Below are 20,879 nucleotides of genomic sequence, written 5' to 3'. Positions count from 1 at the left end.
GCTTTAGTTTTAGAAGCCACATATTCAGAGAGGCCTGCTCTGTCCGTCCAGCTAAAAGCTAAATAAAGCAGGATAAACTCTCTCTCTCTCTCTCTCTCTCTCTCTCTCTCCAGCTCTCCAGCTCTCCCTATACTGCATTATCTTTTTGATAGCACTTAAATATACCAAAAAATTAATTAATTAACCTTTACATCTTCATTCTATCTTTGACACCAATATTTAAGCCCTGTGAGACTTGTCACCATTGTGTTCTCCTCTTCCCATCCCAATTCCTAGTCCAGAGCCCATTACAAAATACACTCTTAAAAAAACTGATCTTGGCTGGATGAGGAAGGAACTAACCGTGAGCACGATCGTGTCTCGTGTGCTAGAATTGGCCGGTGAATTCTCAAGTGGAATTTTAGTAACGATTTCACTTGGGAAAAATACTGGGTAACACTTACAAGAAAGAGCCTGTTAGACCAAAATCCGTTTTTTGGATTTTTTTATATAGAAGTCTTCTTTTATATAGAAGTCTGATGAACAATTACTGGTTTCTAGAAGATCAAAGAGTACAGAAATTAGTTGACTTCTGGTATAATAGAGTTCACATTTATCTTTTGATCTTCCTCTTTTTAATTACGAGGACTATTAAAGTAGTTGATCCCTGAGTATCCTTATGAGCTATCTGATAATATCTTTTAATAAAGTAGGTCACTCTATAATTTGCCCCTGGTACTTATCACTGCCTTCCTTATCCAGGTGGAAATAATGGGAATTGCTCTAAGTTTAAAAGACTTCATTGTTCTCTGAGGAGAACCTCATGCCTTATGTACTTGTTTATAGAAGCCATTATGGTAGGTTAAAAAGGATTTATGTCACTGAATTAGGGATTAAAACGCTGAGATTTTAGCAGGTCAAAGGCTTTGTCAAATAAACTTCGGGCAAAGTTTTTGAGTGAGGGTTTGCCTGTCTCAGTCCTTGGTGGATATGGGTGTTCCTGGAGATCTTCACCAGTGGCTGGCTCAAGGATCAAGGGTTTTTGCCTTTTTAGAGGGTTGTAAACAAAAGGTGTGTGCAGCTTGCAGCACCTTTAAATATGTTTTATCTGGCCTTTTACAGAGAAAGGTTTCTGGCCCCTGTGAGACTAACTCAGTAATTTCTTTAGGCTAACCAAGTGCCTGTTCCTTAAAATGTGTGTGATGGCATCCCTTTGACTCCTTTAGGCCATGAATATCGTCACCTCAGTGCTGCTGCTTTATGCCAAGGAGGAGGAGGCTTTCTGGCTGCTGGTGGCTTTGTGTGAGCGCATGCTTCCTGATTACTACAACACCAGAGTTGTTGGTATGTGGGGACGTAGTGAACACTGGAACCCGTATCTCGTTCAGGAAATGTTTCCAGAGCCACCATACCAGCTAGAACAGCACTTCCAGTCACCATGGGCCAAAAGAGTTTCAGACTACTCCAGCTTTCCAAAGTGGAAATGAGAGGGCTTCCGTCGATACGGATTGTATACACAGGAGCCCTGTGGAAAACTGAACACACGTTGCATGTTAAGAGAACATACATTGTGTCACTGCTGCAGAAATTTATTTAGAAAACATTTGATATGGGTGTCACTCTGTGACATGTGACAGCTGCACCAAGCTCACCAACCATCAACTGAAAAGGGTCTGACAAAAAAAAATTATTTTGTGAAGAGAATGGAATCTGTGGAAAGCAGAAGTATTCAAAAAAAGGGGGGGGGGAGGTGCTATCTGGAGTGGACAAGAGAGCTATAACGGTTTATCATGAACTAAGTTTCTAAGGGATTTTTCAGAACTGGTTTCATTGCAAAAGCAAACAACGATTAGGAGCATTTAAACAAATTATTGCTATTATTTCTTATTCTCCCCTCAAGTGTTTGTTAGACATTCATTTTAGCAGGACTAGCTTTGTGTTACCTTTTTTTTTTTTTTCGGCATGCTTTATGTTTCCCTTTTGTGTTCTGTCTTTATTTCTAAACTTTTGCACCCTAATTTAATTCATTGAAAATATTCTCCAGAAATGTCAGTAAATTGATCTTGAAGGTGTGGAATACAGCTGGAATACTTTAAAGCTTAAAAACACCATTTCAAAAAACAATATGTGGGGGCCATGCATATGAATTGATTTTTTTTTAATAAGAATGTGCCAAGAAATGGAGCTAGTTAGATATACATTTCATGCCTAATCAAACATTATGTTGCTAACAAAATAACTGATTGTATGTCATGCCGTCTTTGTACACTGACTTTAACAACCTTCATAGTTGTCATATTATTGCTTTTTATGGCATGGAAAGCAGGGCAGGAAGATGCCAGGAAGGAAACCTGTAGCCAGAACTGATCTAGTGACCGGAGGACGGGATGACATCTTGGTCTAGTAACATAGTAACTAGTAACATAGTAACTAGTAACTAGTCACAGCAAACAGTGAGAGAAGGAGCAGCGTTCTGTCTCAGTGCAGTGCTGAACTGGATTGTTTTAGTCGAGCCGTGTGATTGGGTGCATTAATAAGAACGTGTAGGTGGTTCACCCAGGGCCCTTTGTGTCCCCTGCTGCAGGTGCGCTGGTGGACCAGGGTGTCTTCGAGGAGCTGGCACGAGACTACGTCCCACAGCTGTATGACTGCATGCAGGACCTGGGCGTGATTTCCACCATCTCCCTGTCTTGGTTCCTCACCCTCTTTCTCAGCGTGATGCCCTTTGAGAGTGCAGTTGTGGTGGTCGACTGTTTCTTCTATGAAGGAATCAAGGTGATATTCCAGTTGGCGCTGGCGGTGCTGGATGCGAATGTGGACAAACTGTTGAACTGCAAGGACGACGGGGAGGCCATGACCGTTTTGGGAAGGTAGTGTACTAAGGCTCCTCGAAAACCCTGTACTCTCATCTGTCTGTCTTCTTGGTTTCATGGGTCTTAATTGGCTCGATGGTAACCATGATGTCCACTTCTCTCTGTGGCTGAGGATTTATTTTCATCTGCTTTGCCTTCAGAAGTTAAGGGAATTTAATTTTGTTCTTAAGGAAATTCTAGTCTTTCGTTCTCAAATGCAGAGTTTGCAGAAAATGGGTGGAGAACTCTAATGGGAGAATTCCAGAGGAGACTCCCCAAAACTTCTGATTCATTCTTCTTCCAGGTATTTAGACAGTGTAACCAATAAAGACAGCACGCTGCCTCCCATTCCTCACCTGCACTCCCTGCTCAGCGATGACGTGGAGCCTTACCCTGAGGTGGACATCTTCAGACTCATCAGAACTTCCTATGAGGTAGGTCTTGTTTCCTGGCAGAGTGTCACAGCGCTCTGGGCCTGCCATGAGGGGCTCGGCTGGAGGGGTGCCACACACTGCCATTGCTAACCCATGGGTGTGCCTGCTTCCTCTTCCCTTCTGAGAATAGCTGCCGGAGCAAATAGCCACCTGCCAGCTGACAGCTTTGAGCTGCAGAGATGGACACTGAATGGGGTCCATGACTTCTGCTGAGTGTAATGCCATGGAGCCAATGGCATGACAAGCTGTTGCCCTGCCGTTCTTTACTATGCCCACCCTGAATCCCGATCGAATAGCGCCTCAGATTCAACGCTGGGTGGAGTGAGGAAGGGTGGATCAGAGCAGACCTGGGGAGGCTGACCCACACACATCAGTTCACTTCCTGTTCTCATGCCGAGTACTTAGGTCTCCTCTGACATAGATAAGCCAATTTTCTGTAGTCCAAGACATGGAGAATACCGGGCACCATTCTAGAGAAGAGCCAGGCCTAGGATTCCTCTAGAATTGCCTCACATGGTGGGGGAGGGGGCCTTCTGGTTCTTCACTCCCCTGGACCTGGTCTTGAATCCCAAAGTAGAGCTTCTAGGGATGAATGAACCACGGTGCCATGTGTCTCATAGCATTTACTGGTGTGTGGAGCCCCCAAGGACTCTGTGCCCGTAGCTCCTCATGGTTTCTTCACTAGCTGACCTTGGCTCTGCAGACTTTTACAGAAATGATCAGTAAGAAAGAGCATGAATATTCTGCTGAGCACACTATGCCCTCTACAGATGTTTTAGGATTATAGCACTGGTGATTGTCAGCATTCCAACTCCCAACAACCTGGGTCAGGGACAAATGGTGAGGGACAAGCTGAGGTCAGAAAGTCCTTCTTAGAGTCAAGAAACTGGTGCTTTAAAAAAAAATGGTATGGATCCAGAAATCTTTTCAGAAATGATTGTCTTTAACTCATCATGGGAGAAAGAATGGTAATTTATTGTTTTATTTTTTTTCATTGACACACCAGGTATATTAAAAAACAAAGCACTTTAGTATGTTTTAGAATCATAAAATTAATGCATGTTTGTTATTTAAAAATGTAGGAACTGTGGGAAAATATGAAGAAAAAATATATATATACACTATGAGCATTTTATATTTCCCTCAAGTATGTTTTTATATTTGTAGTAAACACTTAAGTTCCTTCTAAAAAGTGCTTTGTAGCATTCCTTTTCATTTAAAATATATGTAAGCATTCTCTACGCTATTACATATTGTTTGAAGGAATGGTTTCAATCCATTCTTAGTATTCTGTTTTAATGAGGTACCAACATTTATTTAGCTGGTCTCCTTTTGTTGGACATTTACTTGCTTCCAAATTTTTGGTATTACATGGCAAACTTATATGGTGTTATTAGACATGTATGATATGATATATATTACATGATAAACTCGTACACAAATATCACATCTATGATTATTTTCTTAGGAATAGATTTACAGCAATAGATCAAAAAGTGTGGATGGCTTCCAAGCTTTTGGCACGCACTGTCCAGTTTTCACAAAGATTGTCCCAATTTATATTTTCACTAACAGAGAATGGCTGTTTCACTTTAGTCTCTCCAAAACTCATCATCATAAGGCATTTTTTAAAACAATCATTGCCCCAAGACTTTTGGAAAGTATCCTATCGGAAATTTTGGATGATGATTCTTCCAGAAAACTCCAGAAAAAGAGTCCATGTGATTAAAGGCAATAGTTATTATACCTGTAGGTTTTCCTAAAGGCATCACCTGAAACCTTTATTGTTAAGCGAATTCTAGACCAAAGTGATACACCTTAGTATGTGGACACTCAGCTTTATTCTTGACAGCAGGTAAGCTAACATGCTGAAATCAGCAGTTGGCCCATTTTTAATGGGCAAGAGCAGAGAATGGAGACGAGACCAAGGGCTGGTTTCAATTTACATGCTGTCTGGCTGATCCCTAATAGTGGCCGTTAGGCTGCCAAATATCCTATGGCAGGACACAGCAGTTTCCTTCCTCTGGCTGGGAAAACAAGCCTTTTTGTTATCATCAGAACCTACGTTGCCTGGTCTTGCAATGCACAGTGATTGCTTTTCTGTTTTCTCCTCTCTGCTTAGTATCATCGCCCTGCACGTAAATTTCCAGTGGCTCTCCAAGCAATGCCATACGCGTCCCCCTAAAGAGAAACACCACCAACTTTTGCCTATCATTTCCCCACCTCGCCTAACCATTAAATTGGTGGTTCTCAATCCTGCCTGTGCACTAAAATCACTCAAAAAAATTTTAAAGCCAGTCTTTTAAAAATATAAATTCTCAGGCTCCATTCAAGATCAGTTCAATCTGAATCTCTGGCATGAGGCCCAAGACAGCTCTATGCAGTTATACCACATGCATAGCCTTGCGTCTCCGCCACACAACTTCAGCTGAACCATCACAGGAAACTATGGCATGTGACCCCCTTTATAGCCACAACCACCCGCCCTCACCCCATTCTAACCCTGGCAATCACTAATCTGTTCTCCATCTCTATAATTACATTATTGCATCATCATTACAAAAATAAAATCATGTACTATACATGTCCTTTTGAGATTTGTCGTTTTTCATCCCACACGATTTCTCTGAGGCTTATCCAAGTCACTGTATATACCAACAGTTGTTTTGTTTTCTAATTTCTGAATAGTATTCCATAGTGTCAATGTACAAAGGCACTCTTTTTAAACCTGTTTAACGTACCATGTAACTGTTACCCAGATCAATACCAGCACCCCAGAAGTGCCCTATGTCCCCTTCCTGTCACTATGCAACCAACGTTACGCATTCTTCTGACTTTTATCGTCAAAAATTAGTTTTGCTTGTTTCTGAACTTCATGTAAATGGGATTAGACAAAATTGTTCCTTTGTGGTTCTGTTTCATTTTACTCAGCATTATGATTGTCAGATTTATCCAAATTGATGATTTTCATTGCCGCATAGTAACACGTTGTGTAACAGTACTACGATTTATTTATTGATGTGCATCTAAGTGGTTACTTGTTTTTGGCTAATAGTGGCACTACGAATATTCTAGTACATGTCTGTATGTCTATTGGTAAAAATGTATATACTTTTCTTTTGGGTGTGTACTTAGGAGAGGAATTTCTGGGTAATAGGAATATATGTGTTCAGATTTAGCTACTACCAGACAGATTTCCAAAATGGTTGTACCAGTTGATACTCTGAGGAGCGGCACATGAGTGTTTTGATTACACCATATCCTTGTCAACATTTGATATTGTCTGTCAACTTTTCCTTTATCCTTTAATGTCTTTAGCCATTGCAGCCATTGCTTCCATGAGTTAAGTTTCATACTTTAAGCAGAGTGTCTTTGTTTTTCTTTTGCACAAGTAAGACACATAACATCTTACATATTCTTTTACTACCTTCAAATTGGAAGACTCATTTGGCTTTTAAAATTTAGTTCAACATACATTCAGGCAATGCTGGGTGTTTTGGAGTTTGAAAAGATAGTTAGCTCACCATGTCTGCCATCCTGAAACAAACACGGTGGGTTTCTGGACCAAGAAAAATGGTATTGAGCTAGAGATCATGGGCAGCGAGCCTCACATCAACATTTCTTCCAACCTCTCAGTCTAATAGTTAGCTTTAGATATTTCCTTTTTCCTTGTCAAAAAAAAAGTATTCTTTTAAAGCATTTTTCCGTACATAAATGGCCCTTGTAGCTTTATTTAATTCCTTTATTTCCCCTCATGAACTATTGATTTAAGGAAGACTCATTTGGCTTTGAAATTTAGTTCAGCAGTTCAGAAGCATGAGAATTTCCTGTTATTTATTTATGGTTGTTAAATGGCTTTAAAATGAATAAAGGTAATAGAGTAAATAAAGGTATAGTCTAGGATACCTGTTATGTGACCAGAAATTTCTCATATGTAGCAGGGTTGTATCTCCATCAATCCTGCAGACACAGCATGTGCACTTTAGCAGATTTCTCAGAAATACCAATATTACTTCCTTTCAGAAATTTGGAACGATCCGGGCAGATCTGATTGAGCAGATGAGATTCAAACAGAGACTGAAGGTGATCCAGACACTGGAAGATACTACGAAACGGAATGTGGTAAGTCCTTTGAGAAATGGCGTGTAGCCCTCTTCCTCCCTCCTTCCCTGCACTCCTACCAGCTCATAAATTCTGGCTTGACAGACTGAAGATGATTTAAAAGAAGACCAGGAATTTGCCCGACAAGGCATTTTTGAGTTTCTGAAATTCATGGTGTTTATTCTTTTTATAGGTACGAACCATTGTGACAGAAACTTCCTTTACCATTGATGAGTTAGAGGAACTTTATGCTCTGTTCAAGGTGAGTTTCCAAATAAATTCGTGTACATTCGGGGGAATAAAAGAATTCACTTTAATAATTTAGTTCTAGATTTTTCTGTTAAATCATCAAGGGATGACATGAGTCTCAACATGCATAAATAGAAAGATAGAGCTGAGAATATAAAAATGGAATACTTAATGTGAAAAAATAAACACATTCTACTTAATGTGAAAAAATAAACATATTCTTATAACCCACTTTAGTTGATGTTTTAGCTTTTTTCCACTCCATATGATATTTTAGCTGTCTCCTTAGTCTTAAGCAAATAGAGTAGTACTTTCTAGTACTCATTGGAACAATGGCAATTGACTTTAAATTCTGCCTTGTAGATTGTAATTTCCTATATTAACCTATATTAAAATATCCTTAAAACGAGGTATTTAGCTAAAATACAAATAAAGCTGTTCAGATGGCTAAGGCAAAGCCAAATTAGTTAAATTTTTGTAATTTCCATTTCGTAATTCAGCCCACACTAATCTTGTTCCTAAATAAGAAAATATTATGTTAGTAAATAAAGCAAGGTAGAATTTTTTTCTTCTAGAAAAAATATTTTATTCATAACCCTCACTATCAACATCGTAAGTAAAAATGTGGCAATTGACAGCAAACAAATTTTAAAAGATGCCTGTTAGGCAGGTACCAATTTTATCATGATCTCGAATTGGGTAGCCTCCTGTGTAGAGTGTCTTGTACGGCCAGAAGTAAACTTGTTTGCATCGAGGATGGCAAGGATAATACAGGGACAAACCGTAAAGGCACAAACATAAAGATCCGAGTTGAACACGAATAGATCTTAGAATCAGTGAAGGTGATCGCTGGGAATGTTATCGCTAATATTCCCACTTGCCTGTTGGCTACCACTGTTTTACGTATTTTTGTTTCCCTGGTAACTAGTATACTGTCTGTACCCAGCAGGAGTTCCAAACGTGTGTTGAGTACATAGGTAAATCGTGATCAGTTATCAATCTAGTACCCTCTGCATGCTTCTGATTGGGCGCAGAGACACGGAGGTTTCAGAGCCGGTTGGTGTTCTTCGTCAGCCCAGTGGCGTGACCAGCAGCGTGGACACCAATGGCCCCAGCAGCCTCCATTCAGCACTGGAGGGTGAAGTCTCTGTAGTGTACTATTTCACTCATGTTTCATCCATACATCTAAAGCCCTGTAGCTAATTGCTCCGTGTACGTTGTCTTTAAGGAAGGGGTCCCTCTTTGTTTCATAAAGGAAACATATAATGATCCAGCTTGGAGCAAAAAATAATGATCCAATTGAGATCACATTTTAAAGGGATGCTGAGGACCCGAAGAAATCTGCTTCACAGGGTGGAGAGGAAGTAGGGCCAGGAGTAACTAAACAGAAACGGGCGTAGCAGCTGAAAGTAGCAAGAGCATGGAGGGATAGTGGAAAAGGCTATGACATTAGAAAGAAGAGGCCAGCTTTTGGGGGTACGAGGAAAGGAAGGGCCAGGGTGGGTTGTGCAGAAGTCCCTGATCCAGAGATCGCTGAAGCCATGTCCTCTCACTTGGGCATCATGCCATTCTTGCCTGTGCACTTCCGGGTACCAGGTGTGTCATTTGTACCCTCAGGATTTGCCTGAAGAAAGCAAGTTATGCTCATAAACCCTGCCTCAAGTGTTTGTTGACAAACACTAGTTCCTCAAGTCTACTGAGCCCCCTGAGAAAGAACCCAAGACCCTTATTGGTGTGAGGAATGGGGAAGGAGTCTCTGGTACTGTGGAACCAAGATAAAAACTTCAGTTCTGGACTCTTTTTCGGGTCTTTTGAACACTTCAATTGACTTTCATCCATTTAAACAAATATTTATGGAGACATTACTATATGTCAGACACCCACCTTACCAGACCTTGTAGTTCTTTAAAAGGCCAATTTCTGGGGCTTTTCCTGCAGATACAAAGGAAAGATGCAGTCGTCTTCCAAGGCTTTGGGTTAAAACTTGTTGGAAAAAGTGAAAGGCTGCCACCCTGAGGCAGATTTGGTGGAAAACGTGATCCAGGGCCCCTTTGCCCTACTTTCTTTTGAACTCTTTCCAAATTAGTCCTTCAGTCCCTTTGCAGTCTCTGGGCCCCTGACCCCCGCCCCCACCACCACCACCACCAATGTTGGAGCATGGAGTCTCATCACGGAGCAGGGAGATGATCCCCATGGCTTGTCTTTCCTGATGGTTGTGAGCACCATGAACGTGCCATTATCACATTCAGAAGGGTTCCAGAATCACTTGGGTGCTTTAGTTAAGAGGAAATGCTCTGGATAAGCTTTATCCACTGATGTTACGTAAAGTGGACCCCTCCCAGGGAGGTGTCAACAACACACGCCTCTCAGAGAGGGTTGCTGGGCATCACCGGTGATAATTCAGGATACAGCTCAACCCATGCAGCCCCTGGGAGCTCAGCTTCTGCCTCCCTCCCTCCGGCCTCCCCACTGTCACTTCCCTACCCGGTGAATTTCGACAGGCTTCCGTTATTCTTCCAAGGCTGCAGAAAACCTGGTTTTGGCTGTGTTCTCCACCTCTCCTTCCTCCTCTCCTCCCTACTCCCAGTCCTCTCTTTTTTTTGGTCATTTAGCTACAATTCCCAGTAAACCATTGTGGTAAAGACATTGGTCTTCTCTGCTCCTTTCTAAGTGAGAGCAAAACGGAAACGGTACGCACTCTCAAGTGACTCCCTGTCCCTTTTTCAGAACGTCTGGACGAGGGGGAGAGATCTGTTCTGAAAGTGCTGTTTTTCTATTGCAATATTTATACATGCTCGTAATGAAATACTTGGTACAATGGGGAATAAAGTAAAACTAAAGTCCCCCTTTTTATGACCTTCTCCTCACCCCCACCTACCATCCAGAGCTAGCTGTAAATGTCCGGGTGTGGAGGGGAGGGTCCTTCCAGTCCTTTTACATGTTTCATCTTTGTGGTCTTCCTAGAATGGGCAACTGTTTCTACCAGAATCAATACGACCTCATGAGTAAAGAGGCTGCCTTGTTTCCACGGATAGAAATAGGTTCCAGATCCCTCACCATAGGGGCTGCTGCTTGTAATTTTTCTAGAGCTATTTTCAGATGTGTATAAAAGGGGGACCACACATTTACAGCTTGAATACTGTAAGGCTATGATGATATGTATGTGATTTTGGTGAACAAGAGGCAAGGGGTTTATGGGAAACTAAACTAGGATCGGGAAACGCACCATCTCCTCATGATCTGCTTTGGCTAAGGGGTTGTATGACCTGTGTGGGCCACTTGACCCCTGGACTTCACCTAGAGAACAAGGTGGTCTCATGGCCTAAATTACAGATCCTTTTCAGATTAACATTCTCTTTAGTTCTTTTAAATAAATAAAAAAGTGTTTATCTTTATGGCAGTTATTTCTCAGCACGCTTGGGAGTACGTGTATTAGGAGGAAGAAAATGGAGGGGGGGGATTGTTTTCTTTCTTCACCTACTCCAGTAATTGAACTGGATCTTGCATGCCCGATGTTAACTGCAGAGGTGGTTGCCATGGAGCTGGTGAGGATAGTCAAGTGGAGACCTATGCAGAACAAAAAGACAGAGGGGTGCTGAGACCAGAGCAGGGCCCCTGGAGATGCACACGGGTTGACCAGAAGCCTTTTTCCACATTTGCGATTGGGTCTTTTCTTCCTGGTGTCTGCTGTGAGATAGAGCCCTCAATAACATCCTGGTTTTTTGTTTGTTTGTTTTTTTAGGCAGAGCATCTAACCAGCTGCTACTGGGGCGGGAGCAGCAATGCCCTGGACAGGCACGATCCCAGCCTGCCTTACCTCGAACAGTATCGCATCGACTTTGAGCAGTTCAAGGGGATGTTTGCTCTTCTCTTTCCCTGGGCCTGTGGAACTCACTCTGACGTGCTGGCCTCCCGCTTGTTCCAGTTATTAGATGAAAATGGAGACTCTCTGATTAACTTCCGAGAGTTTGTCTCTGGACTAAGTAAGGATGTGATGTGATTGCATGAATTGGGAGGGGCTGGTGGATAACCCCAGTGGGTTCAGTGCTGCCTTCAGGCGCACAGCCTCAGGAGATTGGGGTCAGAGGGCACGGGAGTGCGTGTGATGGTTTGCAAACTGATTGTAAAATCCGTGTTTGGCTCATGGATATATTATATGATTAAAGCATCGCCTTCTACATTAGATAGTCTCTGGCACTGGTTAAAAATACATTATCAGAGAATTCGCAAGACAATAAATGCCAACTTGAACGCTGAAACCAGCTATGTGGTCACTTTATAGGAGAAAAAGAAATGTTTGAATGGATTGCTTTTCTTTGGCAAAAAGAATATATATGTTTCTATTATATGTAATATGTTTCATAAAATTTCGTAAAAACATTTTGTGATGTTTTAAATAAAGGGCTGAAAAACACCACCACAGCTCGGCGGTCTCGATGGAAGCCTTTCCTCTCTACTTTGCTGGGAGGAAGGACGGTCCACCCTGAGAGCGCACACCCACACCTCACAGCAGCTTGCAGTTCCCGCCCTCAGCCTTGCTGTCTGACCCATTCCCCGCCCTCTATTCTATTGGACTCTTGTTCCATCTATAATTGAGAAAAAAACACACGCTACATCATAGTTGAGCTTGGCCCACTGATACGAGGTTGTGCACGTAGCAGGCATTGGGTCAGTCTGCCAGAGTGTGATAAGAAGGAAAAAATGTTTTTATTCTACTTGTGCCACTCTGTGACCTTGGGCCATGTACTTTAAAATGACATGTCCAAGGACAGATGAAGGAGTCAGGATAGAGCCAGCAACGATCCCCAAACAGTGCCCAGAATCTTTAAGAATAACAAGTGAAAGGCTTCAAGGCCAGAGGAACCTAATGGTTTTTAAAAAGCAAATGGGGTGTAGATGGGTCCTCTTAGGTAAGAAGAAGTACTTGTATAAAGTACTCATAAATATGCTTCAAAGGGGGGATATGCAAAGGAACTAGTTTTTTAAATATGCAGAGGAACTAGCTTTTGCTAAGTGCAGGCACTGTTGTGCTGCCTTAGAATTTGCACTTAATCCACACAACAGCCCGTTGGGGTAACAACAGTAATGATAACTGACATTTATACTGTTTATATCATGTATATCATTTACTCTGTGTCAGGCACGGCCCTAATGCCCTAATGCTTTCTGTGCATTTAAAGCGTGTAAAGGCACACAACTACAAAGCCATAGTTTGAACCCACACCCCCTGGGGGCACTATTCTGTCGTTACTATTCTGCTTTATCACCTACCTGCTTACTTTTGTTATCTCTGTTTTCAGTTAGAGGGATGGAAGCTCAGAAAAGTTAAGTAACCCTTTGAGGTCGCATAAGGACTGTGAACATTTTCTTCCCCAAAAAAGGATGTAGGCACGTAGACAAAAGTTTTACACTCTATGGTGTCTGTGAAGCTGAGTCTGCAGGTTAAGGGTCCTGAGACTAAAGTAAACATCACAGAACTTCCGGTGTTGAGAGAGTATGTCGGTGGAATGAGATGCTTTGGTTGTCATGAGCTCCGTGTCCCCAACAATGTTCGAGCAGATTCCTACCTTGTGGCTGTGGGATCCCTACGCTAAGTGGGAGGTTGGACAAGATAATCCCCGATGTCTCTGCCAACTCAGATTCTATAATTCCTCTTTTTCTTCTTATTCCAAATCTAACTGATCTTCAAGTAGGTGCTCTGAGAATAGATACGTACAAAGGATTTTCTGATTCCCGGTATACATATGGACGTTAAAGGAAAAAAGGAACATGATTCTTTTGATTGAAGTTATGGTGATATAATGGCGGGTTAGAATAAGTTAAAGTGAAGAAACATTTAGGAGAACTCAAAACAACAAAAGGATTTCTAAAATGAGTAATTTGAAGCAGTCTCAAATATATTTTGAGATTATTTCTGAACTCTAACAGCTATTTAGGGCATTGAGGTTTATTCACATGATCTTTCTAATTAATAACAGTTTATTATGTGCCAGGCACTATCCTCGATGTTGTATACATATCAGCACATTGAGTTCTCACAGGTCTGGGTCCTGATGTTGAGACCACGGGTAGAATCTTTTACTTACCATCCTGCCTTACGTAGGGGAAATGGAGTTACAGCCAGGCCGACTGTCCCATGATCACAGAGTTAAGTACGAAGGATTTGAAACCAGGAATCTAGGAATCCAGAGCTCTTAATCCACGTATGCCCTGGCCAGACCTTCTGTCACCTGGTGTCTTGCTTTCAATTTGTAAACAGTAGACGTCTCAGGAGAATGCTAAGCCCGGAGGGGTTCCTAGCACACACATTGCATTTCACATTGGTACTTCTGTGACTTCTAGGTGCCGCATGCCATGGGGACCTCACAGAGAAACTCAAACTCCTGTACAAAATGCATGTCTTGCCTGGTAAGTGAGCCGCCCAGAGCAGCAGCACATGCCCCTGTAACCACAACCTGGTTTGAAATCTCTCAATCTCTCTCACTCTCTTTGGTGTGACCTGATGGCCTCTTTTTGACATACAAAATTGCCCATTGGTCACTAATAATGAACTGCATAATGACTCTACCTGAGTTCCTGAGTCAGCCTGTGCCTGAGTCTATGGTCATTTACCTGCCTGAACTATGAGTTGTGTCAAAAGCAAAGAGCGGGCTTCTGCAAAAGAAAGAATAACTAGCATTTGGTGACACATGGGATTCCAGGGTGGTGAGAGAGAGAAGAGAATAGGAGACTCTCAGATTCCGAGTCTAGGGGGGAGTTCTACCACTGATAGAAACAAGAGAAATGGTGAGGATGTAAGTTAAGTTTTAAATAAGGTTAGCTTCCAGCTGGGATATATCTAACAAATACAAAAAAACAAACACCAACAACAAAAAAAACAAAACACGGGATTGGCACTAGGATAGAGACAGGGTAACAATATAGATTTGGGAATTATCTTTATAGTGTACAAGTTTCTAAAATTTGGTTTGTAAAGCACCATTCCACCGGATTTAGGAAAATGTAAAGTGACACTTTGGTGCAGGGTCATTAAGAAGGAGGGTGGAATTAGAAATGGAGTGTGCCCCTCCCCCAGTAAGGTTTTCGAGGCAGTAGGCATTGGATGTGACCCTACCTCACCTTTGTAACTTTAGCTTCTCATCTTCCCCTGTCATTTCTTTAACAAGTAAAATACACTTTCATGAGTCCTGGCCCAGCCAATATGCAAATTCTCTTTCTTCCCCTTTCTAGAGCCATCTTCTGATCAAGATGAGCCAGATTCTGCCTTTGAAGCAACTCAGTACTTCTTTGAAGATATCACCCCAGAATGCACACATGGTAAGTGACTTTCCTCCCCAGAGGTACTATATTTCTTTTCCACAGATCCCCCCGTTATTGGAAAAAGTTGCCTACATAGCTAGTCAGTCAAAGTATATGGATACAGTTGCCTAATATGTTACTTTACAAATTTTTGAAGATGGGCGGCAATTACTGGGAGCAGGTACTTCCGCCAACTGAAGGAACCATGGATATTGTGTCCCACTGGCTTAGAAAAAAACATCCTGAAAAGCTATATACTTGGCCCCCCTCTCCCTGCTAGGGTCAGGCTCATTAAGAATGTCATCCTGTTGTTATGCTGCTATCCACAATGGGCCCCAGGACTTGTATCAGAAAGCATTCTCTTATATGGCTGTGCTCTGTAATAGCGGTCAACAAACTTCCGCCCATTGGCCAAATCCCGCTCACTGCCTGTTTATACAGCCTGTGGACCCAGAATGGCTTTTACATTTTTAAATGTCATTTCTTAAATCAAAAGTAAAATAATATTTCATGCCAGGGGAAAATTGTATAAAATTAAAACTTTAGTGCTTATAAATAAAGTTGTATTGGAACACAGCCAAGCTGTTATTCGTTGATGTACATTATGTCTGGCTGCTTTCATGCTATAGTGGTAGGATTGGGGGTTGAGACAGAGACTGTATGGCCTGCAAAGCCTAAAATATTTACTCTCTGGCCCTTCACAGAAAGAGTTTGCTCACCCTTGTTCTGTGTGGTTGTTAGGTCTACATAGACGTGATCTAACTCATTGTGTGTATCTCCAGGTGTATATATTGACTCGTGTGCTGCTTTCTTGTGTATGGTCTAAGCAACGTCTCAGCTTGTGACTGCACTGACTTACCTACCCATCATCAGGGCAGCTTCATGGCTTCACCTAAGTCTGGAAGTAAACATGGGTTGCTCCTGGGTCCTTTTGCCTCTTAAGTCTTGCCACCCCCAAACACGCACAGCTTAGACCTCCTTTTAAACTGCAAGCACCTAAGCGACTGAGTAGAGAGGAGTGAGCCAGACCCAGTCTTATCATTATTGGCAACAAATTGAGGGTCGGAGCTTGGGACAGAATCTTAACTCTGGGTATTGTTACATAGGAGACCTCAAGCAGGTTCCCCTGTCTTTGGGCCTTCAGTTTCCTTTTGTGGGAAATGGAGACGATAGCTGTCATTTTGTGTGTAGTAAGGATTTAATGAGATAATGCAATAAGGCTCTTAACATCGTGCCTTAGCACACCCTACAATATTCTCAACATCATTAGCAATCGTATTTTAGCTGCAAAATGTTAGCCGTGTCTTTCTTAGTGGACACTCATTTCAGCAAAGGATTCACTTGTTCAGAATGCTTCAGCAACTCCTTCAGGGATAATTCTGAAGGAATTTTGTAGCATGTAACATTCATTTTCTTTTATCAACATAGATTTTAATTTCCTTTCAGAAAGTGAGTTTTTGATCTTTTGTGGGGCCTGACAGAATATCAATCTCATGTATGCAAAATTAAGATGACAATATAAAAAGTGGGAGGGAAATCAACATTCACTGGCACAAGCACTACTGTTTTTTTAAGTACTGAAGATGATGTGACATCATCTCTTTATTTCCTAATTATACACTAAATAAACCCCACTTGTGACAAAGAATTCTGGGGGGAGTTATTTCTTCACCTCGAAATAGGCTTGTCAGATAAAATATGGGACTGCCAGTATAATTGGATTTCAAATAAGCAAAAAATAATTTGCTTAGCATACGTATGTCCCATGCACTATTTGGGACACACTTACACTAAAAAATGATTTGTTGTTGATCTTAAATTCAAATTTAACTCAGTGTGCTGGGGTTTTGTTTGGTTTTTGTTTTTTTGTTTTTTTTGTTTTTTGCTAAATCAGGCAACTCTACCAAATGCTAAATCTGTGGGTTTATTCCATAACACTCTGCTTTTTTCTTCTGAATATTTCTTGGTAGTAGTTGGATTGGATAGCAGAAGCAAGCACAGCTCAGATGATGGCTTTGTTACCGTGAGTCTGAAGCCCGACAGAGGTACAGATTCTTCTATTATGTTTTCCTTCCTGCTGGTTGGACACTGGTTTCTTGACCTTTGAACACTTATTTCTTAATATTTGGGTTTTAGGGAAGAGGGCAAATTCTCAAGAAAACCGTAATTATCTGAGACTCTGGAATCCAGAAAATAGGTCAAAATCAAAGAATGCAAAGGATTTACCCAAACTGAATCAGGTAAGTGCCCGACAGTTCATTCCTTTCACACCTTGAAGCTGTTTTCTTCTAGTCAGAGATAAATGTAGCATAAATACCATGCAAAGATAATGGTAGCGTGGGGCACTTACTATCTGTTTGCATCTATTTTGTGCATCAAAAATATGCTTGGCTGTGAGAAAATGACCTCCTCACAGAAGAGGTGAATCACGAAATATTCCATTTAGAGTCCACACGTCTCATCCCAATCGTTAAAAACACCCGCATATACTCAGATACTGCGCTGCTTTCAAATCATTGTGCTCAGCTATGAAAACGTCTGGCATATTTTTCCATAAAAAGCTGAAATATGAGGGAGATAAAACAACATAAATAATTATAACACAGGATGGAGATGCTGACCTTCCTAATGGAAAAGCGATACATCATCTGGGTAGGCGTGGGGGTGGGCGTAGACGGCATTCCTTCTGTCCAGGGTCACCAGCAGATGTGTCATGGGAGAGGGGCTCTGAGCTTACCTTGGAAAAGGTGACCTTCATACTGAAGTGTGGAGATGTTAAATGAGATGAGGTCTGGATTTACTTAAGGTCATTGAACAAAGGATAAAAGTGTTCATGCAGCAACTGTGTCATAGTCATTCTTGCCTCTAGGGGATGGGTACCTGAAATGTTCTTTATTTCATTCTTTCTACTTTCACGGATGTTGGAAATTTTTCAAATTAAAGAAAAAAAAAATGCAACCATCCATAAGGAGACTTCAAATAACACATCAGCCCACGCTGTATCTAGTAGGGCTTTCCCCGGATCTTTAGTGGTCCTAATAGGAAATGTCTCTGCGCTCAGTGCCACCTTTGCTCCCCAGGAGATGGTGACATTCTTTGTGTTTTTCCAAATCACTTTTCCAGGGGCAGTTTATTGAGCTGTGTAAGACAATGTACAACATGTTCAGCGAGGACCCCAACGAGCAGGAGCTGTACCACGCCACAGCCGCGGTGACCAGCCTCCTGCTGGAGATCGGGGAAGTGGGCAAGCTCTTTGTCACCCAGCCTGCGAAGGAGAGCGGCGGCGGGGGCAGCGGGCCGTCCAGCAACCAGGGCATCCCGGGCGTGCTCTTCCCCAAGAAAGGGCCCGGCCAGCCCTACGGCGTGGGCGTCGAGTCCGCGGAGCCCCACGCGGCCAGCTTGGCGGGCGACAGCGAGGAACACTCCCTGGGGGGGCAGATGGAGGACATCAAGCTGGAGGACTCCTCCCCGCGGGACAACGGGGCCTGCTCCTCCATGCTCATCTCCGACGACGACACCAAGGACGACAGCTCCATGTCGTCCTACTCGGTGCTGAGCGCCGGCTCCCACGAGGAGGACAAGCTGCAGTGCGAGGACATCGGCGAGGACACCGTCCTGGTGCGCAGCGGCCAAGGCCCCGCGGCGCTGCCTCGGGGCACCGGCCTGGACCGGGACTGGGCCATCACCTTCGAGCAGTTCCTGGCCTCGCTCCTCACGGAGCCCGCCCTGGTCAAGTACTTTGACAAGCCCGTGTGCATGATGGCCAGGATCACCAGCGCCAAGAACATCCGGATGATGGGCAAGGCCCTCCCCTCGGCCAGTGACTACGACATCTCCGCGATGTCCGGCTGAGCGCGCCCACAGGGTCTTTTTTATGTTGTGTTGGGGTTTCTTTCTTTCTTTTAAATTAAATATTTATTAGTACCTGGCTTGAAGCCTAGTGTTTTCATACTATAAAACAATGAAAACTGCTGGAGAAATATTTCACCACCTCGCTGTAGGGACAGTCCACTCTCTGGTTTGGGGAAGCGGGATTTACCAGAATACAGTTTGTTCAGTGAATTCCAACAAGGACGAACCTGTCCCTGATATGTGTGTATTATGACTTCTCGATCTTGCTCTATACACGTGGTTTAAACAAACAAACAAAAAACCGTGCTGCTTAGTGCCAAATAGAGCAGCAGCCATTTGTGTATTTGGGCTTTTGAAACAAAATCAGAGCTGTAAGGAAAAGGAAAGGTTCTTAAATGGAATGGGCGTTGTCAGCTGGGGTAAATCCTAGACCACTTTGGGGAGCATTAAAAATATTTTTTAAGATTTGACATATATTTCATAAAAGTCCTTTATTCAAAAATCATATTCAACAGATATTCTCCTCTAAGGGGAAAGAAAACATTTGAGATGCTAAACAATTATGAAAGTGTGATTTTTATGTGATGCCAGAATAACACTTCTATTTGGTCAATTCGGACAAATCCCAGACCAATTTTGCATTAGAAACCGGTTCTGATTATTTACGTCAGCTGCCGGAATTCAGTGAAAATGAATAAATAGTCTTTTGTTACAGAGAATCTGAAAGTGGCAACAAAGATGACAGAGGGCTCAGGATTTTTTGGGGGGTGGAGAGGAGGGAGAGAATGAAAGTGCTGATGCTTCTGGTACTGGATTTTCAGCTTCTTGTTACTTATTACAAATAAAGCAAAAAATAAACGTTACCATTTCCATACTCTCCATAGATTCAAGAAATTATACCATGTATCCCATATGACCATCTTCCTGGTTAAAGCAATGTAATGTAGAGACAATGTAAACTGAAAAAATAAAACCCTGCTAGATAACATAACTGAATGTTTTAAAGCAGAACTTGTCACTTTATATAAAAGAATCGTATGCTCTATCTATTTCCTGAATGGATGTGGGAATGAGAACTAGCACACCTGCACTTTGGAGTCCTGCTTCTTTTTTATTACTGTTATCATTTTGTCTTGTACAGATGTTGGGAGTTTTTTTCTCTTATTGTTGAATTCATAATCATGGTCACATTTCTTTTGCCTCTTCAGAATATTCCTTTCGATGCATTCCTGTATTATACATTGTGTCCTTTTTGTGTTTTTAGCTGTTGCTGCCGTTTTTTATTTTGTTTACACAATGATTTTTAAACTGTCAAATGAAGTAGTGTTAACCTCAAATAGGATAAATGTGAACAAATAAAATACATCAGATACTCAGATATGGTTTTTATCTTGGTGCTTCAGTTCCTACCTAGGGCAATACCATGATTCTTTTGACACCTTTGCGGGCGAAATTATATTAGGCAGCCGTTTTTTGAGAGAAAAAATACAATATGTAGTGATGTGTGTGTGAATATATTTAAAACAAGGGAACTTTTATCAGTTATGCAACTATTTAACTTCCCCTACATAAGTGATTACAGGGTGAAAACCCCCATTTCATCCTTACTGGTATACCATATGTAATAGCATTTGGTATATATTTAACTGAGTGACTAGTTATTAATTTGACTTAACCCTAAAATTGTTACACATTATTTTAACATGAGTTTCCTTCTTTAAAGTCACTTAAAAGATGCTTCGAGAAATAATTCTGTTCAAATCTGATACTTTTACCCACCTCAACCTTGCCAAAATCAAAGATGGGTTTGGGAGAGGAATAAGTCTGTGTTTAAATACATAGCCCTAGATAAATTGGAGGAGCCAGAATTTTCCACTGTCCTGGAGAAAGGGACTCTAACTCTGAAAGCATATGTCTCTCCTGATGCTGTCGTAATATTGTCCTTATTTGTTGAAGCACGTCACAGTGCCTTCCATCACAGCCGCGAAATACTCCATAATGGCGTTTCAGTCTGCACTGCATCCCAACACTGCCTGTGGAGGAGCCCTGAGTCTCTGCGTTGATCATTTCAGGCTTAGGCTACAAGACAGACAGCCTCATTCCTCCTCAGCCT

The 20,879-nt window shown here is 42.0% G+C and overlaps 1 protein-coding gene across 2 annotated transcripts in view; it reads left to right on the top strand.

Annotated features, from left to right (window-relative positions):
- TBC1D9 (TBC1 domain family member 9) overlaps window positions 1-20,144 on the top strand; it is an 86,358-nt gene extending 66,214 nt beyond the window's left edge. Inside the window, exons 11-21 of one of the 2 annotated variants that reach the window (XM_081077567.1) lie at window positions 1,206-1,323; window positions 2,564-2,849; window positions 3,136-3,265; window positions 7,289-7,387; window positions 7,560-7,628; window positions 11,358-11,598; window positions 13,958-14,023; window positions 14,846-14,932; window positions 16,888-16,959; window positions 17,051-17,154; window positions 18,038-20,144. In XM_081077567.1, coding sequence (XP_080933693.1) covers window positions 1,206-1,323; window positions 2,564-2,849; window positions 3,136-3,265; window positions 7,289-7,387; window positions 7,560-7,628; window positions 11,358-11,598; window positions 13,958-14,023; window positions 14,846-14,932; window positions 16,888-16,959; window positions 17,051-17,154; window positions 18,038-18,766 — 2,001 coding nt within the window. In that variant the 3' untranslated portion in view covers window positions 18,767-20,144. Of the gene's footprint in view, window positions 1-1,205; window positions 1,324-2,563; window positions 2,850-3,135; window positions 3,266-7,288; window positions 7,388-7,559; window positions 7,629-11,357; window positions 11,599-13,957; window positions 14,024-14,845; window positions 14,933-16,884; window positions 16,960-17,050; window positions 17,155-18,037 lie in introns of both variants that reach the window. The other variant, XM_081077566.1, reaches the window with a different exon arrangement.
- Window positions 20,145-20,879: the final 735 nt, after the last annotated feature.

This window comes from Rhinolophus hipposideros, assembly GCF_964194185.1.
Source record: "Rhinolophus hipposideros genome assembly, chromosome: 16".
Classification (NCBI taxonomy): Eukaryota; Metazoa; Chordata; class Mammalia; order Chiroptera; family Rhinolophidae; genus Rhinolophus; species Rhinolophus hipposideros.
This window is presented reverse-complemented; position numbering and strand designations above follow the sequence as displayed.